General features: G+C 41.7%; 1 protein-coding gene across 4 annotated transcripts in view; it reads left to right on the top strand.

Annotated features, from left to right (window-relative positions):
• TET2 (tet methylcytosine dioxygenase 2) overlaps window positions 1-23875 on the top strand; it is a 71592-nt gene that overhangs the window by 36433 nt on the left and 11284 nt on the right. For all 4 annotated transcript variants that reach the window (XM_027677106.1, XM_027677105.1, XM_027677104.1 and 1 more), the window contains 5 exons: window positions 11483-14864; window positions 16924-17014; window positions 20524-20617; window positions 21700-21908; window positions 22693-22843. In XM_027677106.1, coding sequence (XP_027532907.1) covers window positions 11528-14864; window positions 16924-17014; window positions 20524-20617; window positions 21700-21908; window positions 22693-22843 — 3882 coding nt within the window. In that variant the 5' untranslated portion in view covers window positions 11483-11527. The remainder of the gene's footprint in view (window positions 1-11482; window positions 14865-16923; window positions 17015-20523; window positions 20618-21699; window positions 21909-22692; window positions 22844-23875) is intronic.

Here is a 23875-nt window from a genome sequence, read left to right as displayed (position 1 = left end):
TAATGAGCAGATAAACTTTGCCATTCATCATTATCCCCCACCCTTCCCACAGTAAAACTGTTAGCTCATTTTTTCATAATCAACCTGGCTGACCCTCAAATGTTAACAAACCAAAACTAAAATGCCCTTATATGCATTTTGAGTGGCATGCATGTTAGCTTAAATGACTGCATTAGACATAGAGTATCCTGATAGCTGTGTCCTCACTTCTCCCAACCCCCACCACTTTTTTTTTAAGAAAAAGCAGCTGTCCATTGCCCCCAGAGGCTGTGTAGAAGTAATACTACCAATCCAAGACTGTGCTTTATTTTCTTCTGAGCAAAAACGGTTGCATATATCAGAGCTTAATGCCTATCAGCCTTGATTTGCCCCCAAAACTGTTCTCTCCCTGGTGTGTTTTGGGGAAGGCAAGGGTGAAAGAGGGAGTGTAGGTTTGTGTTGGCAAGAAAAGCAGCGACTGCGCTGTGCAATCACACTTCACCTACAATGACACGCATACGCTTATGGGAGCTCAACCAGCGCAACGCAAGGCGTTCTTACCTACACCTGCATTCCTCAGCTTAAGACCACTGCAGCTGTTAGGCTGCTGGCTGAACGACTGGCCTGACAAACACTTTGCATAACCTTGCCAGCTAGGAATAGTTCTAGAGGACCCGTGGGATCAGGTCCTCATTGCTAGAGATGTAGATTTAAAGAACAAAAAGTCACTTGACCCTTTTGAGGAGAGTTCACCTGCTTAGGTCTTCTTAGGAAGACTGAAGGGAGGCATTTAAAAGGCTTCCATTAATTTTCATTATCTGTAGTAAAGACGTTTACTTAAGCTGAAAAAAGTCTCAGCTATGATTTATGAGTTTCATTCAAAGTAGTCCCATATCTTAACATTTGTCTGTAGTTCCCAGCTTTCTAAATCCAGTTGAGTGGGTACTTTATAATGGCGAGCTTTTCATCCACAGTGCTTTTTTGTGCACTAAGAGCATGACTGTGTTGTGGACAGACAATAATCAATTAGTGAAACAGTATCTCGTGACTGGGAATATGAAGTGGGCTTTGCGGGAACTGACAACAGCTCTTTTAGCTCACACGTTTCTGTATGTCTCTTAAATATCCCAGAATATCAAAGGTCTTTCATTAGAGCTTCAAACTCTCTCAAATCCATGCAGGCCACTGGATACCTCAGAAGACCATGAACTGATGTGAGCCGGCAGCAAATGGCGCGTTGCCGGAATGAAGAACAACCGACTGTTTTCAAAGCTTTGAAAATATTTGAAAAGGAAGGACAGAGAGAGAAGTGTTGCAGTTCCCTTCAGGACTGCTCAAACACCGCTCTTCCAAGTGTCAGCTGTGGGAGTCTAAAAGTCTTAGTGAGAGTTAAAACACAATCTGCCAGTTCCCCCCGCTCCTTTTAGCTTGGCATCAGTGAATTTTCTGCCTCTTCATGTTGCATCTCGCCACAAGGAAGAAAATTTAAACAGGAGAAACAATGTTGCTTTGAATTATTGGAAATTAAAGCAGGGATGCCAGCACGTTCTGAGATCCCAACTGTTTCTTGGCACAGGAATCCCAAGTTTCTATCCAGTCTTTTATTTTGGTTAAAGGGAGAAACTTCCATGTTAGAGCTGTGTTTTTAAGCAAACATCCCATTCAAAACATCTAGGCTTGTTACTGGTTTCCAGTTTTCCTGAAACACTGAAGGGAGATTCCATAGAAAGGAAAAAGCCTGTCTCCCTGTAATAAGCTTTTTTCTCTAGTAGTTCTCTTAAATGTTTTTTTGCCACAAAATACATAAAACTCCCCATACACTGCCCATTTATACTTAAATATTATGAAGTTTTAAATGGCTATACATAAACCCCATATTCTTTGGAAGTGAGGATATAACAAGATAAAAAGGAACTTGGAAATGGCCTCAGTTGTGTGGAAGCATGAACTGGAGCCTATCACTTAGTCCTCAGAACAAGATTAATAGTGGCCTTCTAAAGAAAAACCTGAAAACTCTCTTGCATGTGATACAAAGCTAAAATTAGAAAGGGGGGGAACTTACTGTAGCCAAGATGGTAACTACAGAAAATCTGTTTTTCAAGGCAGTCTTAAGAAGCTAGGCTCAATAAATACTAGCATGGTGTGAATTGGGTGTCTTCTTGACTTAAAATTTGTTTGGGCCTGGGCCCTTTTATCTAAGATTAGCCAGTGACCAATTTCTTTCCAAGTTTCTATGTTGACTATTCAAAGTGAAAAGTTGTCCCTCGTCTTCAACCTAAAACTGAAGGGGATGTCAACAGTACCCATGCCAAGCTCTCTTGTGTGCTTAGAACTGTGGCAAGGCAGTGCCGGCTGCCATGTTTCGTTTCTCTCCCAGAGTTGTGCTTTTATCAAGGTTAGACCTCGACTGCTCTTAGGTTGTCAGCTGGCTCTGGTCATCAAAAGCACCTTGTCTTTCATCTCTTTAACATCTGGAGAGGCAACTGTAACTATTTTCTCAGATTTGGGTTTCAGCACAATAATCCATGCCCTTGTTGCGTGTAGATTGCAATAACCCACATGAAGACTGCTCCTGAAGACCACACACAAATGCAGAAAGAAGCTGAATGGCAACCATAGCTCCAGGCAGCACCTTCTAATAGACCTCTAAAAATGCATTAGATTCTTATCTTCTGTGGTTCCTCAGCAGCAGTGGGAGTCAGAAGATATGTTTGTGCTAGTAGCTCACAGGCCTAAGCATACGGAAGTCAGGTTTTAAGGAAACAACCTCCTCTATAATGCTCTGTTAGAAGTAACAAGCCTGTTCTTTTGATTTCAGTGATTTACACAGTGAAGGAATAAAACTGATCTTAGTTACTGGGGGGAAAGCCAAGGTAATTCATACATGTATTTGGAAGATTATATAGGCACATATTATATTTGCTTGTATATCAAACATCTGAATTTGGAGAAAATCTAGCAGACTGTGGCATGTGCATAATGCCTCCAAAGAACAGACTGTGGATTTGCTTTGTGACCTCTGTGCATCTGGTCAGGGAACAAATGGTATGGATATAGATCCACCCAGGGAGGAGATCGGATGTCATGAACCGGGTTGTTTATTCTGTCTAAGAGGGGAGCATTAATGACAGTCTTCAGTCAGGGAGAAAGAAGCTGTAGCACAGAAGGAAAAAAACCTGCTCCGCATGTCTGTGGCAGATGGGATGAGCCGGTCTAAGGTTATGTTTTAAATGGTAGAAGCTTTCTAATAAGTAAGATTAATGAAGTAACTGTGTGTTATTATGCAACCCTCATCATTAGAGATTTTTGAAAACAGGTTGGAGTGGACTGGTACATGTCTGGCTGGTGTTGCCCTGAAGCTAAGGAACAGGGCACCGACAAACCTATTTTTTCCATGTGTTTATGAGCAGTTGGTCTGGTTTGTAAGTCGTGAAAGGCACAAATTGGAAGGAATAAAACTAAATCACAAGTAGGCATGAAAACACATTTTTAAATCAAATCATGCAAAAATTAAAACAGCACAAAATCTTTCGAAAGCAGGTACCCTTGTTTTGGCTCAACTTCTCCACCTTCGCTGTCTGGAAGCAAATCCCCAGAAGGACATGCAGTGGCATGCAGCATTTCGCATATGGACACGAGGTATCTTGTGGCTCACCGCCCCTGGCAGGGATCCCCAGCACCTGCCCCTGGGGCACGTAGGCGTGCACAGTGTACAATGTGTAGTGTGGGAGCTGCCTCTGTGCTACCTCTCATTTCCCAAAGCATAGTTGCAGAAAATTGAGTTCACTACAGGATCCCAGCCTAGGTGTGGCAGAAGCATGAGAAAAACAGAGGAGGAATGTGTAGAGGGGTGTAAAGGCTACTACCATAGTGAGGCCAGTGAAGGGGCTGAAAGCTATGCTTTATCATCTGGATGTGCAGGAGCACCAGTCAGAGTAATCCTTGGAGTCATCAACCCTTCTCTTTGCATTCTCCTCCCTCTCCTCTCAGTATGACCTTCAACTTTTGGAGAAGAAATTTAAGAAAACTACATTTCATCAAAAATTCTGTTTTCAACAGAACTGGGAGAGCTACAGGATTTGAAGTTCAAAGGATAATGGAAAACAGAGCTGTGTAAACAGGTTTTCTGAGGACACTGCAGCCCACAACATTTTACTCCCTTCTATCAGTTCTTCCACTCATATGCCAAACAGGACCGTTTTTGTTCCTGTTTTCTAATGTTACTGTCCCAACACGATGAAAACCTGAAATCTTCAGCTTGACAGTGGTTTTTCCTTTTCCTTCCAGTGGCTTTTCACTCTGCCAAAAGCTGTGATGAAATCATCATGGATAACTGACCTTTGACTGGTGTTAGGAAGTCATCAACCCAAGAAATCCATGCTGTATCCAGATCTGAAGCCAGATGGACAAAGATCACAGAAACTGGAAGATAATGATGACACTGACCTCTTGGTGACCTTCCCTAAACAGCAGGTTGATAACATCAAGTGTGTCTTGAAGGACGGTTCAGCCACCAACGCTTGTTTATCCTGGCGTGCTCACCAGAGGCTCATGCACTGTGGAGCTCGGCTGGGATAGCGAGAGCCGTCAGCTATTGCTCTCGGGGAGCTGATGTTAATCAGCAGCCAGTATCATCGTTAGCATTTGACACATGGGATAGCTGAGTACCGAGAGGAAAATCATCCCTCAAATTACAGCATTTCTCCAGAAATCAATAACGGGTCTAAGCACCAGTTGTACACTGACAACACTGCCCAGCCTTTCCAGAACACACCTAACCTAGCACAGTAACTGACTAGATGAAGAAAAAAAAAGAGACTTGGTTCTGTTTTCCAACCCCAGCATGTTTGCTGATGTTGAATTCATAGGCACTGGAGAATTACTCAAATGATACCCTGTGTGGGTCACAATTTGAAACAGTCTTGATGGTCCAAATGTCACAGGCATATAAGAGAAGTTTCTCATTATACCCAAGCATAGAAGGATCTCACTCAGCACACATTTATTTGAGCACCCCTGGGATTTAGGACTGTAACTCCTATTTCCACAGCCTTCATATTACAATCATCAGATACAAAGACTCTCAAAACTAGCAAACACAAAAGGGTGTTTTAGTTCAGCTTCTCTGAACATTTGTTAAAGATGTCTAATAGTCAAGGTGGTGCTCAAGAAATTGAGCAATACTGGTCTTAGGGTATGCTGGCATACCAGCACCCAAGATAATGTCAAACAGGTTAACTGGGGGAGCAAATCCATCTGAATCCACCACATTTCTAACCTAAACTACTGAAAACAGCTTACAACTGGCAAGAACAAGCATAGGTGCCAACCTCATCTTGAATGATCTGCTTATTACAGTGAGAGGGTGCTTTTGTCTCTTAAATCCAACCTAGTTCTAAAGTTTCACTTTTTGGGAAACATTTCTGATTTAGTCATACTATAGTGGCGTTACAAGTAACTATTTGAAGAGTTGTGTTCTTCTGTTGGAAGTGCTACATATTACAGTTAGGTACAAAGTTTGTATAGGGCATAAATCACAAAAAATAGGAATTGGAGAGCTGTGTGATGCATCACTATAATTTCTATTTACTGCATTTTATATTCCTGAATTAATTTCCTTTGCATAATTGTTTTTTTCACCCATATTGTAGAGGCATTTAATTTTTACTTCTCTTGATTTTATGCAATTGTTAAAATAGTGCCATTTTTCACATCTGAGTAGATATTATGCAGTATCCAGCCTTGTTGATGGTTATATAACGTAGCAAAGGGAAATCACTGTGCAGAGCAATTTAGCTTTACTATGATGCCCTCTGTATTAAGGTCAAAAATCTAACTGATTCAAGTGCTTTTGCAGTTAGACCATTGTATCACTGAAATGCAAGAACTGATGTCAGTAAATTGAGGGGGGGTTAGCACTAGTTGATTTTAAAAATGCATGAATTACGAAGCTTCTGGCTTGGATAAGATTTAATGAATTATTAATCCTCATATGTCACAAATTCCATGCTCTTCATTCCCTTATGTCTGCTTATATCTATATTTGCTAGTCACCATTTTCCCCTGTAAATTAAGGTTAAATTAGCCATAAATTAGATAACAAATTTTATCCATCCCACATTTTCTTTTGTTTGACACAGATTATCATAGATCTAAATGCCAGAGAAGACAATTATATTCATGTAATATGACCTCCTGCAGAATACAGTCACAGTTTCCTTCAGGAATTTCTAGATTAACCCCTTAACTGCTCTTTGGAGCTACAATAAGAATTTTAGATATTTCAGATATTTAGATATTTTTGAAAGAAATATAGCCTTAGCTAAAAATCTTCAAGGGACAGGCAAGGCATGGCATCCTTATGCAAGTTTTTTCCAAAGTATTGCTAATGTCCTGAATAAATAAACTATCCAAATGAAGAAACAGCTGAATGTAGCGCAAAAGGACTCTATTGTAAGCCACATAGCCCAGCTAACAACAGAGTGTCCTTGTCCTTCTGGGGCCTCCTTTACATCTGCCTTGAAGTTTCACTGTGTTTTCCTAAGCCACCACACTTGCAGCGGGGCAGCAGTGATGCTGGTAAGGAGCAGAGCAAATCCTTAGGGCATGTTGTGGGGTTTAGAGCCTCAATTCACCTTGGGTATAAATGCAGTGTTTCTTGTATCTGTCCTGCTCTTGCCTCTGCCCTAAAGTTTCCATGTGGAAGCTTGTATTGTTTCTCAGTGTATAAACTTGGAGTACCTTAAGTGCAAAACATACAGGAAATCCTTAAACTATATCCCAGTTTTCAGCTTTTTATCCCAGCAATAATGGGAATGTCTCATTAATAAGGAGGTTTGATGTGTTATGTCACCCATCAGCCATCTGAGTAACCTGCTCATCTTTTCTCCTCTAGGGACACTGGCAGCTGCTTACAGGTGTTAACCTGGGGCACAGCTCCAGCAGCTGGTACTTAGATAGGCCAGAGAAAAATTACATCCCACAATAACCACGTGGCCACAAACCATTGTGCTGAGCATCATTATAACTTCTTACACATGTTGTTCCAATTTTAAATTAGAGAAAACTTTGACACAGAGTTAATCAGAAACAATTTCACATGTGTGCAAGTCCAGAAGATTTAAGGGTTAAAAGCAGATATTGAGCTTTCTGATAATATCATGTATGAATGTCCTTACTTAGGAATAACCACTCGTGCTTTTTCTCAAATTTTCATTGATTAATTAAATAGGAAAAGAAAATCCCTTAACTCCACATGTCGGAAGTTTAGGATTTAGAACTCTTTGCCAGGGGCATAAGCTTCAGAGGAGAGATGCAACTGCACAAGAGCACATAACAATACATAGCAAATCAAGCCACAAGTGAACCCAGCTATTCTACACAGATGATAGGAGCAGGAGAGTGTAAGCAGAAAGTACGACTTGCCAAACTGGAGGCTGGCAAGACATAAAGGTAAATTCACCTCCTGTCTAGAAAGTGCTACAGAGGTTTCTTGTCTGGAAGCAGTTTAGACCTCTGTGCCATCCGGCAGTGGCAGAAGGGTGCCAGCAGGATGGAGGCTGTAGCAGCACTCCAGGAACAACCCAGTGAGCCATCAACAAGCTTCCAGGTGTCTCACTATTGCTTTCCTGAGTCTCATCCTGATAATCAGTTGAGCAGAAGTCAGCTGAAGCCATGATCTGAGGAGGTATATTTCTGCTGGGAAGAAAAACCTCTGAGAAGATAAATGTCTATCTAAGCTAACCCCAGAAGGGGAAACAACCCATCTGACATCCCACCTTTTGATCATTTCAGGGCCACAAGTGCTCTACCACAGCATCCCCCCACCTACTTTTTCTCCTGGGAATCTTGCCTAGTTTTGCAGAAGACTGTACTCCCCTGCAGTGGGTCTGTTTGTCCATTCATTCATCTGAGCTGCTTTGCATTCAAACTCCCCAGATACGGGTGCTATAGAAAATAAGGTATGAACCTCTAGAACTGGCTAAAAGTAAAGAAGGATTTTCCATGAAAGAAAATGACGACTTAGAGTACGTTTGTTGCTGCAGAAATGTATGGTGCTCTCTTAAGAACATGTTCCACAGTATTGTACTGGTAAAGGAGGTAAAAATATGCCAAACTTGCCCATAAAACAAACAACAAAAAAATCTCAAACTCTTGCTCAGTACCTGATTTCCAATTTGTGCCCCCTATGTGGCAAGAAATAAATGTACATACATCAATTGCATCTGAAAAAGTCAAACAGTGGTAGTCTGAATTATAACTTGAATGCATATTGGTGGGATGAGATGCTGATCCATTTGCACAGTAATGTGCTATATTTAAGTCACGCATCGTGGCATCTTCAAAGAGGCCAGTCATAATTATGATGGATTAGACTGCAGAGTCAGTCCTAGATGCAGTAATTGTTTCACAGATGCTGCTGATGTGACTTGAATTTCTAATGGATTATAGCTGAAAAAAATATGTGGAGCTTCCAAATGGTCTGGATAAAATACAGTTATGGGAAAGAGAAAAAAGACTAACTGCTACATTTAGGGAAAGGTAGATTTACTTTGAGAGGCAGAGAGTTCACCCCACAATAATTATCAGGAAGACTACAAAGACTTTTTAAGGAGCAGCCAGGTCTACTTAGTAGTAAGCTGTAAGAATATCTTCATGGTGTCCCTGTTAAAACCAGTAATAAAGGTATCATTGCCATTTATCTTTTTCCAGTTCTACATTACAAATTATTGCTGTGATTTGTAGCTGCTTTAGGAAGATTTGTACTCAGGTGTCACATAAGGATAGTGATACTTCAGTGTAGAGAGAGAGAGAAAGAAGTGTAATGCAAAGTTACCCTAATCCTAGATGCATTTCAAAGAATGCTAACCTGGCACTTTTAATGGAAGAATGGACATTGTATTTTAACCAAATTATTCTCATGGTCTTAGCAATACCTAATGCTAGTGCCTTTTACAGGAGATGGTCAGAATTTGGAGGAACTGGTTGACTCATACCATGAAGTCTTTGAGAATACTGTGAATAATAGTCCATGTCACACACTGAAGGATAACCTTGTGGGTTTTGAGGACAGCATGAACCTAAGACACTTTTCTGGACCACAGATGTGCTCCTTTGAGGATTTGCAAGCTAAGTTTAGAGAAGTTGGGGAGCCCCCACTTCTAAACAGAAAGGTATTTTTCCCTATCAGTAAGGAGTTGAAAAGAAAGATTGCCTGGGAATTATCAGAAGGAATTTAGTTGCAACCCACAGGATACACCAGAACACAAGCAGTAGGGCAGACTTTGAGGGCCAGAGAAAGTTTGTCATGGCTCACTCGCACAGACTAAAACTTTTTAAAAGGAACTAAATCTTGTAGAAGCAGCTTGACAGCACAGTGTTAATTACTATGGTGCCCTTTATTTCATTTCATACTTGCAAAATACAGCAGCCCACACACTCGTGTCTGAGTTGCGGTTCACCTGCAATTTTTAGGTATGAAAGGTGTGAAGGCAAAGAATGGCTTCCAAATTAGGCTGACATTTTATTTTTGAGACACTCTGGGAGCATCATTCTGTTGCCTGGCCTAGAATGACACATCAGAGGAATCCTTTTCACGCTGCTTTCTGCTAAACACAGAACATCGTCTCCCTGGGAAAGCTCCAAAGGCTCATGTCTTGTGGTACTATAAAGCTAGGATGGGAAATATACTGAAATATATCTAGAAGGGAAGAAGCCTTCCTTACTTTGTCAAAAAAATAGGCCAAGTTGACAAACATTCTTTTCCATCTCCCTGTTCTTAGCTTTCCCTGCAAAAACTCTATTTTAGAGTACTTTTACTTGCAGAGAGAACTTCTCTATTTCTATCTTACAAAACATAAATTGAGTAAAGGAAGAAAACAAAAAAACCTTCAGGAGGTCAAAAGTAAATCGAAAAGCAAGTTTGGGATATGGAGGAAGGGAATACAGGTCATTGTATAGGTGCTTGCCAGTCAAAATGCACATTTGAATTATCCTGCTACTGAAATCAGAGCTGCAAGCAGAGGAGAGTCTGCTGGATGAAATGAATTTCATTAATTACTATTACTTTTAAAAGCATTTTAAAATCATATTACTCAACTGACTAAAGCAATATTGCACTGAAAACTGTATAAATTACATTTAAATAACATTTAAAATTACATTTTAATAACATAAAAATATTAATGTAGGATAAATACATAAGCAGAGCAGCCATGATGGGAGATTTTTTCAGTTTAGTAGCTCTTCCTACGTAGTGGCAATACCAGGCACATGTAGTGTTTCTCCTGACTTGACAGTCCAACCAGGGACGTGGTAATGGAGGACCATTCAGATTCTCCTTTATGCAAACTAAAAATAAAAGCTTCAGAACAAAGCCATGTACATGTCCAAATTTTTTCTGTGCAACCTCACATCTGTAAGACCCACTGTTAGTCTGTCTTCTGTCATTTGTGACTGGTTGAGAGTCAGAAAGCCAACAATGAATTAATTACAAGCAGAGTCAAACAAGGGCTTTATGTGTGTTAACTGAGACTGTGAATCCTGGGAAGATCCATGTGAACAGGATTAGCTTGTCATTATATGGAATTTGTTGACTGCACATTGTCAGTACTTCTATCCAGCTAAAACCTTCACTTTGTAAATAAAATATAAAGAGTATATGAGAAAATGGGATTTCCCATCCAAACAAAGAAGAAAGAAATGCTAGCTTCACAGCTGTTCAAAACCCAAATGCATAGTTTAAGCCATGCATGATGTCTATATGTAAATGTTAAAGGATATTAATGCCTGAAAAAATACCACTTCCACCAAACCTTTCAGAAATCACTCAGCTTGTTTCTGCCAACTCTACCAAGGTGCTGATGAACTGTAAGAGTTCCTATGGACAGCAGTCAAGCATGGCTTTTTCTAATGTGTACTGTGCCACTTGCATGCTCTTTAGGAATGCCAGTTTTAAAAGACCCTGTCAAACAGCTGAGGACATTAAAAAAAGGACATTATCACCTCTAACTGACAAACTTGGAGGCAATAATCCTTCAAGTCAGACAAAAGAGGTTTGGCACACTTAATCAAACGAAGGGATTAGCACCAAGTCTGGGAACCATGGTTTCAGCATGAGTTTCTGCCTTACCAAGGGCAAAATGTGATGACAGACAAGTCTGTGCAAATCATTCAAAAGCAGAGAATATTTTTTGCACCATTATGAGATATTTTTTCTGGTAAAATGTCTGCTTGCGTGTTAAATGGGGGTAAGGAAGCCTCTCTGTATTTTCACTCTTCATCTTCAAGAATAAGCCTTTAAGAAAAAGGGAGACATGGGGCTGCAAAATGCCCAAAATAGGATAGTGAAACACTCCTCAGGTGAGCCTGCAAGCTCACGTTGTGTATGGGAGCTGGTCAGGGCATCGGGTGCTTGAATGCTGCAGGAATTGTTGGTAACTGGCTGTCCATCAGTGGAAACTAAAATTGATTTGGATTCTCTCCCGTTTCTTTTCTCCCTTAGATACATTTGGAGGGTAGCCTTGTGGATGGCCCCGGAGCAGGCCAGATGGAACAGGACAGAACCAACCATGTTGACGGCAATAGATTGAGTCCATTTCTAATACCGCAGCCTTCTCACGTGTGCCAGCCAGAGCCTTCTGCAGTGAAGCTACAGAATGGAAGTCCAGCAGCAGAGAGGCCTGGAGTCGAAGTAAACGGAGACCACAAGCCGCTATTCATTAAAAGCAACTACGGAGTGCCCCACCCAAAGGGAAGTCCAAACAACCGCGTGAGCCCCGACCTTTTACAAGACAAGAAAGTATATTCCAAATATATGCAAAATGGTGGGATAAAACGCACTTTTAGTGAGCCCTCTCTGTATGGACTTCACGAGAGCAAAAAAGTGAAACAAGACAAGGAGGTAAACGGAGAAAAAGCTGAGCCAGAGGATAATAGTGAAAAACCAAGCATCTCCAATTCTTACAGTGAGAAGAAACCTGAGAGTTTTACAAGACAAGAAAATGAAGCTTCAGATTTGATACCGTCTACAGGATATAACGGTGGTGGTTCAGAAAACCCTCATGACCTCCTGATTCAGGATGAGCAGGAAAACATTCATTGCCACAACAGGGACATTGTCTTACTACTTAAGAACAAGGCAGTGCCAATGCCTAATGGTGCTACAGTTTCTGCCTCTTCCATGGAAAGCATGCATGGTGAACTCCTGGAGAAAACACTGTCTCAATATTATCCAGAACATGTTTCCATAGCAATGCAGAAGAACACATCTCATATCAATGCCATTACCAGTCAGGCTACTAATGAGTTGTCCTATGAGACAACGCATTCATCCCATACCTCAGGGCAGATCACTTCCCCACAGACCTCAAACTCTGAGCTGCCTCAAGTGCCAGCTGTAGTGGTTACTGAGGTCTACAACACAGAAGACTCCAGTAAACCACCTGTATTGCCAGGAAGCTGTTTGCTTCAGAAACCAGAACTACAGCTACAGCAACAGATTCCAGACTATGATCCACACCAGTTACCCATAGGAAGCAGTAATGTTCATGGAAGCATAGGGCAGGTTCCCAACCAAGACCTCTCTTTAAGTTCCAGCAGTAACCTGCAAACTCAGAGCACTGCTCTGGAAAGGTACTCTGAGCAAGCAGAAAATAATGGTGCTTTCTTTACACAGAACTCAACCTTTCACAAAGATTCCTCCACTCCTCCTGCTCCAGAAATGAACAGTGCACTGTCTGCCGTGGTGCAAGAAGGACACCATTCCTATGACAGCAGATGTGAAACTCTTCCTGGGAAGATAAAGAATGAAGGACAACAGGAGGGACCAATGTCAGAAAGTCCCAGCCTCAGCCAACAACAACTTCACCCTCAGCAGAGACTTCTGCAGCAGGCACAAACGTCACAACAAGGTGTCAGTGAAAGCAACCCACAAGCTGCTGTGGCCGCCTCAATTCAGCAGCGCCCTGAAGAAGTGACGCTGGCGTCAGAACCTCCCCTCCAAAACCTGCACGCGCGCGGAAGCGAGGGTGAGTTGCAACAACACTATCAGCATTTCCCAGGACAGAGAGAACCTGAGACTCCTCCCGACAAAGAAAAGGACCAAGTGAAAGAGCCTGTCCAACAGGCTCAACATTATTCAAAACCAGCCTGGATAGAACTGGTTTCCACGCAGTTCCGCCAGAGAGAGCCTCCCCAAAAGCCTAGCGAAGCATTACTGCGATCAGTTCTTCAGTGCCAGCCAAACACAGCCCAAACAGTCTACACAAAACAGTATGCTGGAAGTCCTGATTCATTAAAGGGGCCTTCAGGACAGCCCCGGAGCCAGAAGATAATGCAACAGGAACAACTTCCTTCGCTGTACAAAAGTGAGAGCTCCCAGCTGCAGCCGCATCCCCCAGCTGACCAGCAGCTGCCCTTCCAGAAACACTCACCACAGCCACAGCTCACAAAGGTGGATTCCCTACTCAAGTCCCAAGTGCAGCAACACCCTCCACAGCAGCTCCATTTCCAGGAAAGACCAGAAAAACCACAAGCCGAACAGCCTTTAGGAGCCCCCTTGAAACAGCAGCACTTGAATCCCCAGCCAGGGGAAAATGGACAGTTCTTGCATTCACACATTTTGCAACAGATGCTTCAAAAACAGACACATCGGGTGCAATTGCCATGCAGTCCACAGGTAACCTCAAACCATCAGCAGTCTCTGCAAATGAAAAATAAAGACCTGTCCCGAACTGTATCCCACTCCCAAACCAATGCTGAGCAGCTTCTAGACAGGACATCCTTCAATCAGCTTAAAGTAGAGGAATGTTTCCAAGCTGGGAATAAGTACATGAAATCAAATGCATTCCCACTGCCTCACCCTCAGCTAGGCCTAGAGCAGGTGCGAACCATGAACAACAAAGCTCCCCTGTACACTCAGAAGGCAAAGGCTAGTCTCCAGCACCCATGCCCAAACAACATGCACTTGGTTTCCGAGAAGAAAGGAAGCGCCGCCAATATAGAACGCTTTGGAGCCAACAAAATGCAGGACTTGCAACATGTTCAGTATTTTTCAAATGACTTGACTACAAAGCAAGATGTGAATCACTGTTTTCAAGAACAAGAGCAACAGACACAACAAGCCTCAGTTTTACAGCTACCGCCACTCCAGCCATCACAATGCTATGGTGCTAGTCTGAACCAAGACCTTTCGAGCAAACAAGCTCCACAGATTCCTCAGCAGTACTTACCACACAGCCAAACTGCCCCACACTCCCAAGATCAGAGAGGCTGTCATTTGCAGTCCCAGACCCCTAAGGATTTTCAAAAGCATGCTGCTCTAAGGTGGCACCTCTTGCAAAAACAGGAGCAGCAAGCATACCAGCAGCCCAAAACCGAGATTGGTCCCAGTGCAGCACACAAGCCTATCAAAACTGAGGCTGGCACAAAGTCTAATGTCTGCATGCGCCCATCAGCTGGACAGCTGGAAAACAAAATGTGGAAAAAAACAATTAAACAAGAGAATCAGCACTTTGGCTACGAGAACATGCAACAAAAGAGCATCATCGAGACAATGGAACAGCAGCTAAAACAGATACAGGTCAAATCACTGTTTGATCATAAGACTTTTACTCTCAAATCACCCAAACATGTGAAGGTTGAAACAGCAGGCCCTATTACCATTCTGTCAAGAAATACCAGTGCTGCAGATTTTGACACTCAGACTCCAATCTTAGATCAGCAAGCAAACTTGTCTGCTGAGAAAACCCCGACCAAAAGAACAGCTGGAACTGTTCTCAATAATTTTTTAGACTCACCTTCCAAGTTATTGGATACTCCTGTAAAAAATTTATTGGACACACCTGCCAAAACCCAGTATGATTTCCCATCTTGCAGCTGTGTTGGTAAGTGCTGAGATGTACTAAAAACGTACTAGTTCACAGGAAGGAAATGAACCTTCAGGTTGGGATCATGGGGTTAGTTGGATGTTTTTGTTGCAAGATTTTTTTGGGTGGTTTTTTTTAGAACAGTAATTAGTGAAGACTTACAAAAGACTTACAAAACTAGAATTTTACACACTTATGCTTACCAACCCTACGCGTGGGCCCTTTCTCATTTCATAAAGCAAATACCTATTTGATTTTTCAGTCAGAATGCTTATGGCCTCACATCCATTCTTCTTGAACAGTAGACACATAATAACAACATACTGATAAAAAGTAGGTCATAACTTTATAACCTAATTTATTTGTCAAGGTTAGAGATAGCATTTATAAACATATCCTGGGTCCAAAAGTTGAGATCCTTATGCCATTTTTTGCTCTAATAGTGAAATTGCTGAAGTTTCCCTCAGTAAAGCCTAAGCAAAAAAACAGATGTCGGATTATTCCTCACTTGTTGCAAGAGTTTATCCTCCCTTTCATGCGCTTGTCTCCTGTAAGGCTAAAGAGATCAGCAGTTCTTAGAGAAGCTACACAAGCAGCACCAAAAAAAGCAGTGAGGGGGACCCTCAGTGTTTCTTCATAGGCATACCCAGTTTCCAAAAGCTGGAAAAATAAAGCAGAGGGAAGCAAAGTAGAGTGATAGGCATGGCCCCATAGCCTGAGCTTCCATACAGTACTGACACTGCACACAGCCAGGTCTAACAGACACTTTCAGACTCTAGTGGATAAACTATTCAGGCTGAGACAAAAGGTTCAGCAACAAAAAGGGGCGGGGGGGAAAGGAAATCAAAATCCTTGTTATAGTTTCAGTTACTCGGATTTTGTACCAACTATAAAAGAGGAAAGTTGAATCAATGCTCCTCCAGAATTGCAAAATGGACCTTGCTTGGGGCTATATCTCAAGAGATGATCCATGGGAACAAAAACAGGAGATAGTGTATTTCCAAAGCTACTAGGAAGAAAACTGGAAGCCAGTTCCTTGCTGTTCCTTGTTCTTTTATAAGAAACAACCTCTAAAATTTAGGTTTTTTGAAAACACAGTTGTTTGTTGGTTTGGGTTTTTTATATATAGTTTCTCCCATATAGTTGGCATAAGTTTTCTGGGAATCATTTCCATTGCTCTTTCCTATCAATACTTGCCCTTAGGAAGATTAAATTAAGCCATCCCCCCACTGACATGTTCAAGTGTATCGCATGCCTTTGTCGTGCTTCCCGAGGCTGTATATCAAGAGCAGCACCACCTCGTCCAGCTCTTGGAGTTAGCATGGCAGAAAACATAAAGGCAACATTCAGACATCGGGCAGCACAGCTCCACCATCTCCTGATCCCAAGCAGAGCCTGGCCATTTCTTTCTCACTGCTGGAGCCTGCCTCCTGGTATCAAACCAAACATGTAGCATGTATTGTGACTGATGGCATGGTCCTACCTACATACAGAAAACTGAGGCCACATTCTTAGCATACAAGCATTTTGACCAAGCCTTGTGCAGGATTTCTTTCAGCAAACTTTGTTTTTTTTCATTTCACAGTCTTTCTGTGGGTGTCAGGAATTCACTATGTAACCTTACTGGCCACTTTCTCAAGCTGTAGGTTCCTACACTGCAACGTCTGCTGAAAAACAAGTACTGTACAGCTCAGTAACGTCAATATTTACCATTGGTATCCCATTTATCCTCCTTTTTAGATACTGGGAGAGGAGGAAGTGGGAGAAGGAGAAACAATTGTTTGTTGATAACAGGAAAATGCCTTTTGAATTTCAGTGTAGAGCCTGAGACATGAAACGACTGTTTGTGCTGGCAAAGGGCACACGGTCCCTATCACGGCTATTTGCACGATTAGCCACGTGCTTTGCATGTCTTGTACAAATTGCATGGGCATACTTTAGACCTCAGTGTTTGAAAACTCTGACCCCAGACCCATACAGCAGTATTCCAACAAGCTAGATGTAAGCTTTGCAATGTGACATTTTACATTAAAGAATTAAGCTTCAAAGTAATAACCCTTTATTTTGTTTTAAACAGAGCAAATTATTGAAAAAGATGAAGGTCCTTTCTATACCCATCTAGGAGCCGGTCCTAATGTGGCAGCTATTAGAGAAATCATGGAAGAAAGGTAATTAGTGCAAAGGCACAGAGCAGATTAACATTTATCCTTTTGTGGATGTCAGAATTTTTCCAGCTTTTGCACATAAAGAAATAAACAACTGCAAATCAAGTAATTACTTGTAGGCTTAGCTACTCCAGTGTTGCCAACATGACGCACTGTGCTATTCACCAGAGAGTCACAATATTTGACAGGGCTAATAGTCTGCTGGCTGGCACAGGCTGCACACTTTGAGGCAGACGCCAGCAAACCCAAGCCGGAACAAGTATTCACCAGCCTGCCAAGCAGGACGGTTGGCAATGGCTGCAAAAGCAGGCATGGAGCTGGTGGTTCCCTCTGGGCAGGAGAATGCCAGAATGTAGAAGGAGGATGAAGAGCAGAACACCAAACTTCAACATTAGTTCCCCCTCACTGAATTACTAAATATATAATACATCCCTAAAGGGCTAAATCTGACTTGGTCACGTCCAGAGGAGTGCCACAAAATTGTTGGATAGGATTTCAGCCCAAGAATCGATAAGCGGTTTTGTGAAAAAACATCCCCCTTCCCTGTAGTATTGCACAAACCCAGTCTTATCTTGATTAAGGACAATCCCTGTTATCGTGTTTCATCCCGTGATGTATTTATTACATCAATGCCAACCAAATCAGGAATTTTTAAAGGCACAGAAGAGATACATGATCTGTGCTATTTAAAAACATGCGTAAGTGCAAAAACCACCAGCCTTTCTAAGGTATTTAAATTAAAAGCTTTCAGAAAAGTGACTTCTGCCCTGTGAATTCTGCATTACTTGTAGCTTTTGGTGGGCACACAGTAATGAGCAGATTTTTAGAGGTATCTGGGAACTCAGTTCCCCTCTGAACAAATAAGCAAACAAAAAACTTCAGTAAGTCAGAGACAGATGGGAACCTGTACCTTAAAAATTTGGTCTCCAGAACTGCAATGAAGCTGCAGCTAATTGCAGAACCAAAAGCAAGTGGACATTATTGCAGTGCTTTGTCTGAGCTAAGGAGCACCATTTCTTAGCAAGGTCTGTTGTCTTGGCTCATCACTGTGCAACGATGGGCCACTTGGAGCCTATTAAATCCTTCAGATTACCTTTAAGTTCTAAGGTCCTTTCTCTTTCTTAGTACTTCCTTCCCTGTGACTCCCGGGCAGGGTTTGCCCCAATAATTGTTTTTAGCTTTGAGAGCAGCTCAGATGCATGTAAGCTACATAAATCAGCTTCTTTCTGTGAAAGGAGAGTGAACACCGACTCTCTGGAGAAGCTCTTTACAATTTGTTATCTCCAGAGCTCCCACTGACTGGTTCATTCTTTAGTACTTTACAAATAATAAATAAGAGGAAAGTCATTCCTGTCATAACATCAATTATTAGAGATAAAACTCTTTCATTTTTTTTAGTTTGGAATGTAGTTTTTCATCCTTAATATTGACTTCACTTTTTTCTTTTTTTTTTTTCCCATTTCATTTCATGTTGGCAGAAGGAAATCCTGAGAGATTGTAGATAGCATGCATCTTCTCAGCCAGGTTCAGGAGAGTATAGCAGCTGCCACTTGAACAATGGCTAGTTTTCAACTGTTCACATGGTATGAACTGTGTAATTCCCTGACTGAAGAGCTCCAGAACTCTTCAACAGTTAATTTTGTATCCCTAAATAAAAAAAAAAAAAAAAAGAGCCTTCATTATAAAGATATGTGTGCAGTTGGTGACACTAATCACAACTGAAGCACTTTTCACCTGGCTTCCCTTGAATATGGATTGACTTCTAAGGTATCAGCATTGCTAAACAAACCAGGATTTGGATTTAGACTTACAATTAATATTTTAGCTATACCAGAACTAATTTCTTGCAGAATCCACAGTGGATACATACATTTTACCTCTTCCTTCTCCCAGTTCCTACTTCATGCTCAGTGAGTTTTGCTCCAGTTTTAAAGCCAATCAGCTTTTGCCTGAAAGCAAGCATGACAAACATCAGGCACAAATTCCTTTGTGACAGTTGAAAATATTTGAGACAAAGTCCATTTCATTTCTAGTGTGTAATGTACAACATGTTTCTATAGAGGCATCTGCACAGTTGTCCTGCAATCCAGATGAGAAAACTGATAGAAAATGTTAAGATTTAAAAATGTTTTTTTAATGTGGTTATATAAAGAAGCAAATAAATACTAACATGCAAGCCTAAGTAGGAAGAATTGACCTAACAGTTGCCTGCAGAACATGTGTACTACAACTAGATTTTATTTGTATAATTTCCTGTGACACTGGAACTTCACAATGAGATCACATCTAAAAATAAGCATTTTTCATTTCCTTGACAGGACAAAACTTTAAATACAAATATTGACCCTTAAATATGTCACCAAGATTTTAGTGCAAAAACAAGAGGGGAAAAAAGGTCAGAAGTTCCCAAGGCATCATTAAATGGCTGCATAACAGGAAGGAACTATCTTGACAGCTCTATAGGTAACAGGCAAAGAACAAGGAGACTGTGATTTAGTCCCCACTCTTGGCTATTAAAAAGAAAAAGGTAACGCCAATGAGAGTGGCAGAATTCAAGAAATGGTGATGGAAGTGCAGTTTGCCCAGTCCGCAACATGCAGCTGAGTCTGTAACACTCAGTAATTCGCAGCTCAGTCTGTAACACTGCAGCCACTGCAGTGTCTGTCTCTTGGCCTCCCCTGAGACCTGAGATGCAAACAGCCTAACAGGTCTGACACTTGTTACTGAGTCAAGATTTGCTTCACGTGGTGTTTGCCACATATTTCCGCCTGGTCCAGTAGAGGACATGGAAAGCAGATCCCATTTGCTCTAGGTAACAGCATTCCTTGCACGTGGAGCTAGATTCTGCCTTGACAGCATAATCATCTTGACTAAATGCTTCAGCAAGAACTGAGCTTGCCCACCTTGGTCACTAAAAGACACACAAATGGCATCATTTGAGGGCACCTTGTGATCCTAACTGAAGTATAGAAGTTGGGTAGAAGTAAATAAGTAACAATTTATGAGCAGATGATACATGTTATGCAAATTAATCATGATTTAACTGATTCACACTTTATCTAAGCCAGAAACAAGCGCAGAAAATCAGTAGAGTGACTATTGCATGCCAGCTGTTCCATGACAACTTAATTATGTACGTTTCAGAGAAAAAACTTTCACCTAGAAATAAAAGAAAAATATAAAATTCCTCACCAAAATATTTTTTTTTTTAAATCCACTTTTCAAAATGTCATCTATAACAAATGCTCTAAAGAAATGGTTAAAAAGTTTGGGAATATTAATGTAGTATTGAAAATTTTTACCCATGCATGTGATATATAAAGACATTTGCCTCTCTTAATGTATCAATACACTACTCTAATAAAATCAGCAAAATAAACCACACTGCACACCTTTCCCTGTAATTCATAGTTTATTTTTCTAAGATAAGACTGGCAAATGTGCTCCATCTTTTCAGTGTTCATGCAGAACCAAATGAATCTGCTTATGGCACATATTTTTGTTTGTTTAAGATTTGGACAGAAGGGTAAAGCTATAAGGATTGAGAGAGTTGTCTACACTGGGAAAGAAGGCAAAAGTTCTCAAGGATGTCCAATTGCTAAATGGGTAAGTGATGTACACAAATTAATCCAGTTCAGTATGACGGTTCATGTAAGCTGACAGCAGTGACATGTCCTTCTGTGAGCTGACACCATGAAATTTAAAATAGCTCAATGGCAGCAGTACTACAGGGTGCCTGTAGCCTGCTCCCACCCATCTCTCACTCCATTTACTTGTTGCACGGTGAAGAGCTAGACTAAAATTTGGCTTAAAGGTATGAAAACCTAAGAAGAAAGGCACTTTTGCTTAGATTTAAGATTCACAACACCAGACATTTGCATTGCTGTTTAATTTTAGCTTACAAGTATGTCCAGTAAGTGCACAGAGTAATGTTTTTAAAATAGGGTATTTTAAAATACTCCCAGTTTGAGAGAGGTGTCAGGGCATCCTCTTGTCAAACACTGTTGTACTTTGGCACAAATTACTGAATGGTTTGGATTGGCTGGGGAAAGACGAGGAAAAACTGATACATTATTATAATCTTTATGCATGCCAGACTGCACCTTTTTTTTCAGAAATGCTCTTACTGCTTATGCTACTGGAAGGATCCTGTTTTATTTTAAAATCATCTACTGCTTTCCTCTCATCACTGTAATGTCTATACGTAGTAAGAGCGAGTCACAAAACAGTGAGGTTGATTACAAATTTAGCTGCTTAAGTTTGGAAGGGGAGAGAGCTTCCATGTCCAGTTCCTACCCTAAGAACAGGTGTCCACGATCCAGTTCTGTGTGGGGAGATACCTCACTGCTCACTTCCTTTTGCTCACCAATCAAACTGGGCCACAACCATAACGCAGATTCAGGAGAGTATTCCTGCTGAATCAGAGCACAGGGAATACCTTTACAAAGCTGTTTTCCACCACCATGGCTTTCCATGGCATCAGTCGACCTCTTAAGAGTCAGCTTCATTAAACAGAAAGGGTAGTCCTGGCCTACATCACGAAGTGCCAGAAACAAAGAGGAAGACAAAAGTAGAAGTAACCTCCACACACAGGCACTAATGCTGAGGTTTTCAATTCTCCTGCTCTACCCATTAAGAAATGCACTGTTTGTGTTGGGGCTCTGGGGTGTGTGTTGCTGTGCATGCAGGTAGTCCGCAGAAGCAGTCAGGAGGAAAAGCTGCTCTGCTTGGTGCGCGAGCGAGCAGGCCACACATGTGAGACGGCCGTGATTGTGATTCTCATCCTGGTCTGGGAGGGAATCCCAACAAGCCTGGCTGACAAGCTCTACTCCGAACTCACCGACACCCTGAGGAAGTACGGCACGCTCACGAACCGGCGGTGTGCCCTAAACGAAGAGTAAGTGGAGCAAAGGGGGTGCTCACCAAACTTGCAGCCCCATCGTCAGCCCCGGACCCAGCACCTCTGCTCATGCTATTACCCTGAAACATGTATAACCTTCTCAGCTATTTCAGGTGGTTTGGAAGCCCACAAACCTTGTAAGAAAAGCAAAATAAACATTCCTATAAATAGGAAAAAACATCTTCCCAGAGTTGTGAAGCATCTCAGCAGGGGCCAGGATAGCAGATACTTCAACCCTGAAATAAAAGCTAGATGCATTAAATCATACTGTAAGCCTAGAGAAGCCAGCCTAAGTCTAAGCAAATGGCACTGTATCGTTTTCCCATGCCTTTCTGACAGAGAACATTTAGACCAAAATTACCATAGCTGTCATTGTATGTTACTTTGACTTCATGGGTAGAGTCATATTTCAAAAATTATTGCTTAGCCCCTGCCAGAGGGCTCCCACATTCTTGCAGTGCTGTCAGCATAGGCCCCTCAGGTGCCATGAATATCAGTACCTAACAAGGCACCACACAAACATATCCTCTTCCGAGCAAAGCCGAGTTTCTCACAGAAGTGTACAAACCCCACAGACCCTGCTTTGTAACCATGAAATTATTCACTATGATAAATTTTTTCTGCTATAGTGCGTAAACCTCCCTTTTCCATTTCTTCATTTTTTACTGATGGAAGACGATCTGTACCCCTGATTCCCCGCAGAGCTGGCAGAACACCGATGCCCACTGCAGGAATGCTCCAGGGTGACCTATCTGCTGCTAACAGCTGTATTCTCTTCTAGACGGACTTGTGCATGTCAAGGGCTGGACCCTGAAACTTGTGGTGCTTCATTTTCCTTTGGTTGCTCCTGGAGCATGTACTACAATGGTTGTAAGTTTGCCAGAAGCAAGATTCCAAGAAAGTTTAAGCTGATGGGGGACGACCCAAAAGAGGTTGGTGTCTATTTCTAAAATGAGCCTCATTTGCAAGGAAATGTTTTCTGTCACTCTGTAAATAGAGATACAGTACAAGAGAGCAGGGGCCAGAGGCCTCCCTGGATGGTGTACAAGTAGGGTAATTAAATAACTGCCAGTCAAAAACGATTGATTTCAGTCACTGAGCCAGCTGAATTGACTGTCCAAATTCTGACAGCTGGTAAAAGCCCTGAGACATGAAACTATATTTGCAGGCTTTCACAGTTAGAGGAGAGGGCACGGCCTGAATAATTCTGGCTGTATTAGGCCTGCAATTGGGTGTTCCCCAGTGGCACCGTGGAAGGTTTACCAGCTAATGGCACATAACACTGCCACTGGGAACCAGAGCAGACTGGTTCAATGGAGACAAACATGATGAAACTCTGAGAGTACAATAGGAAGAAGAAGATGGGAAGACTCATTCTACATACAGTCCTGCCCCACTGAATGTTTCCAGACTGGACTCTGTTACAGCAAACTGGCACAGTTTAAAACGAGTCAGAGTAACAAACATTGACCTTAGCCTGGACACAATATATCTCTAAACTTATGACTGCAGCAACTCCTGGACACCTCCAGCAATTCATGTGAAGCTCCAGTGGCCCAGTCTGGTTTCTGGCAAACACAGGCAAATTTAGTCAGCACAAATAGGAGTCTCACCAATAAAAACTAGAAGTTACGTTAACAAATGGTAACCTACAGGCCATACAAAAGCTCCAAATTCCTGCAGCAGCCACAAGGTCACATATTTGACAATTTCATAATGTCATTTTAGACTCACTAACTGGGATATGGTCCCATGGTAGGAGCTACAAACTTTTAATGCACCAAACACGTGTCTCTGAAACCTGGTTTTTCACAGTTCTTCACACCCTCCTAAAATACAAACACTCCTAAAAACAAGTATATCACTCCAATATGCCACTGTTCTTTATGCACTTGAAATTAAAAATAAGGGCTTCGCGAAGTGAGGGTTTCAATTTGGGATTCTCATCCTGAGAGGATAGGGAA

This window comes from Neopelma chrysocephalum, unplaced genomic scaffold (assembly GCF_003984885.1).
Source record: "Neopelma chrysocephalum unplaced genomic scaffold, ASM398488v2 Primary Assembly neopelma1_42b, whole genome shotgun sequence".
NCBI lineage: Eukaryota > Metazoa > Chordata > Aves > Passeriformes > Pipridae > Neopelma > Neopelma chrysocephalum.
Note: the sequence above shows the minus strand (reverse complement) of the source record. Positions and strands in the feature narration are given on the sequence as shown.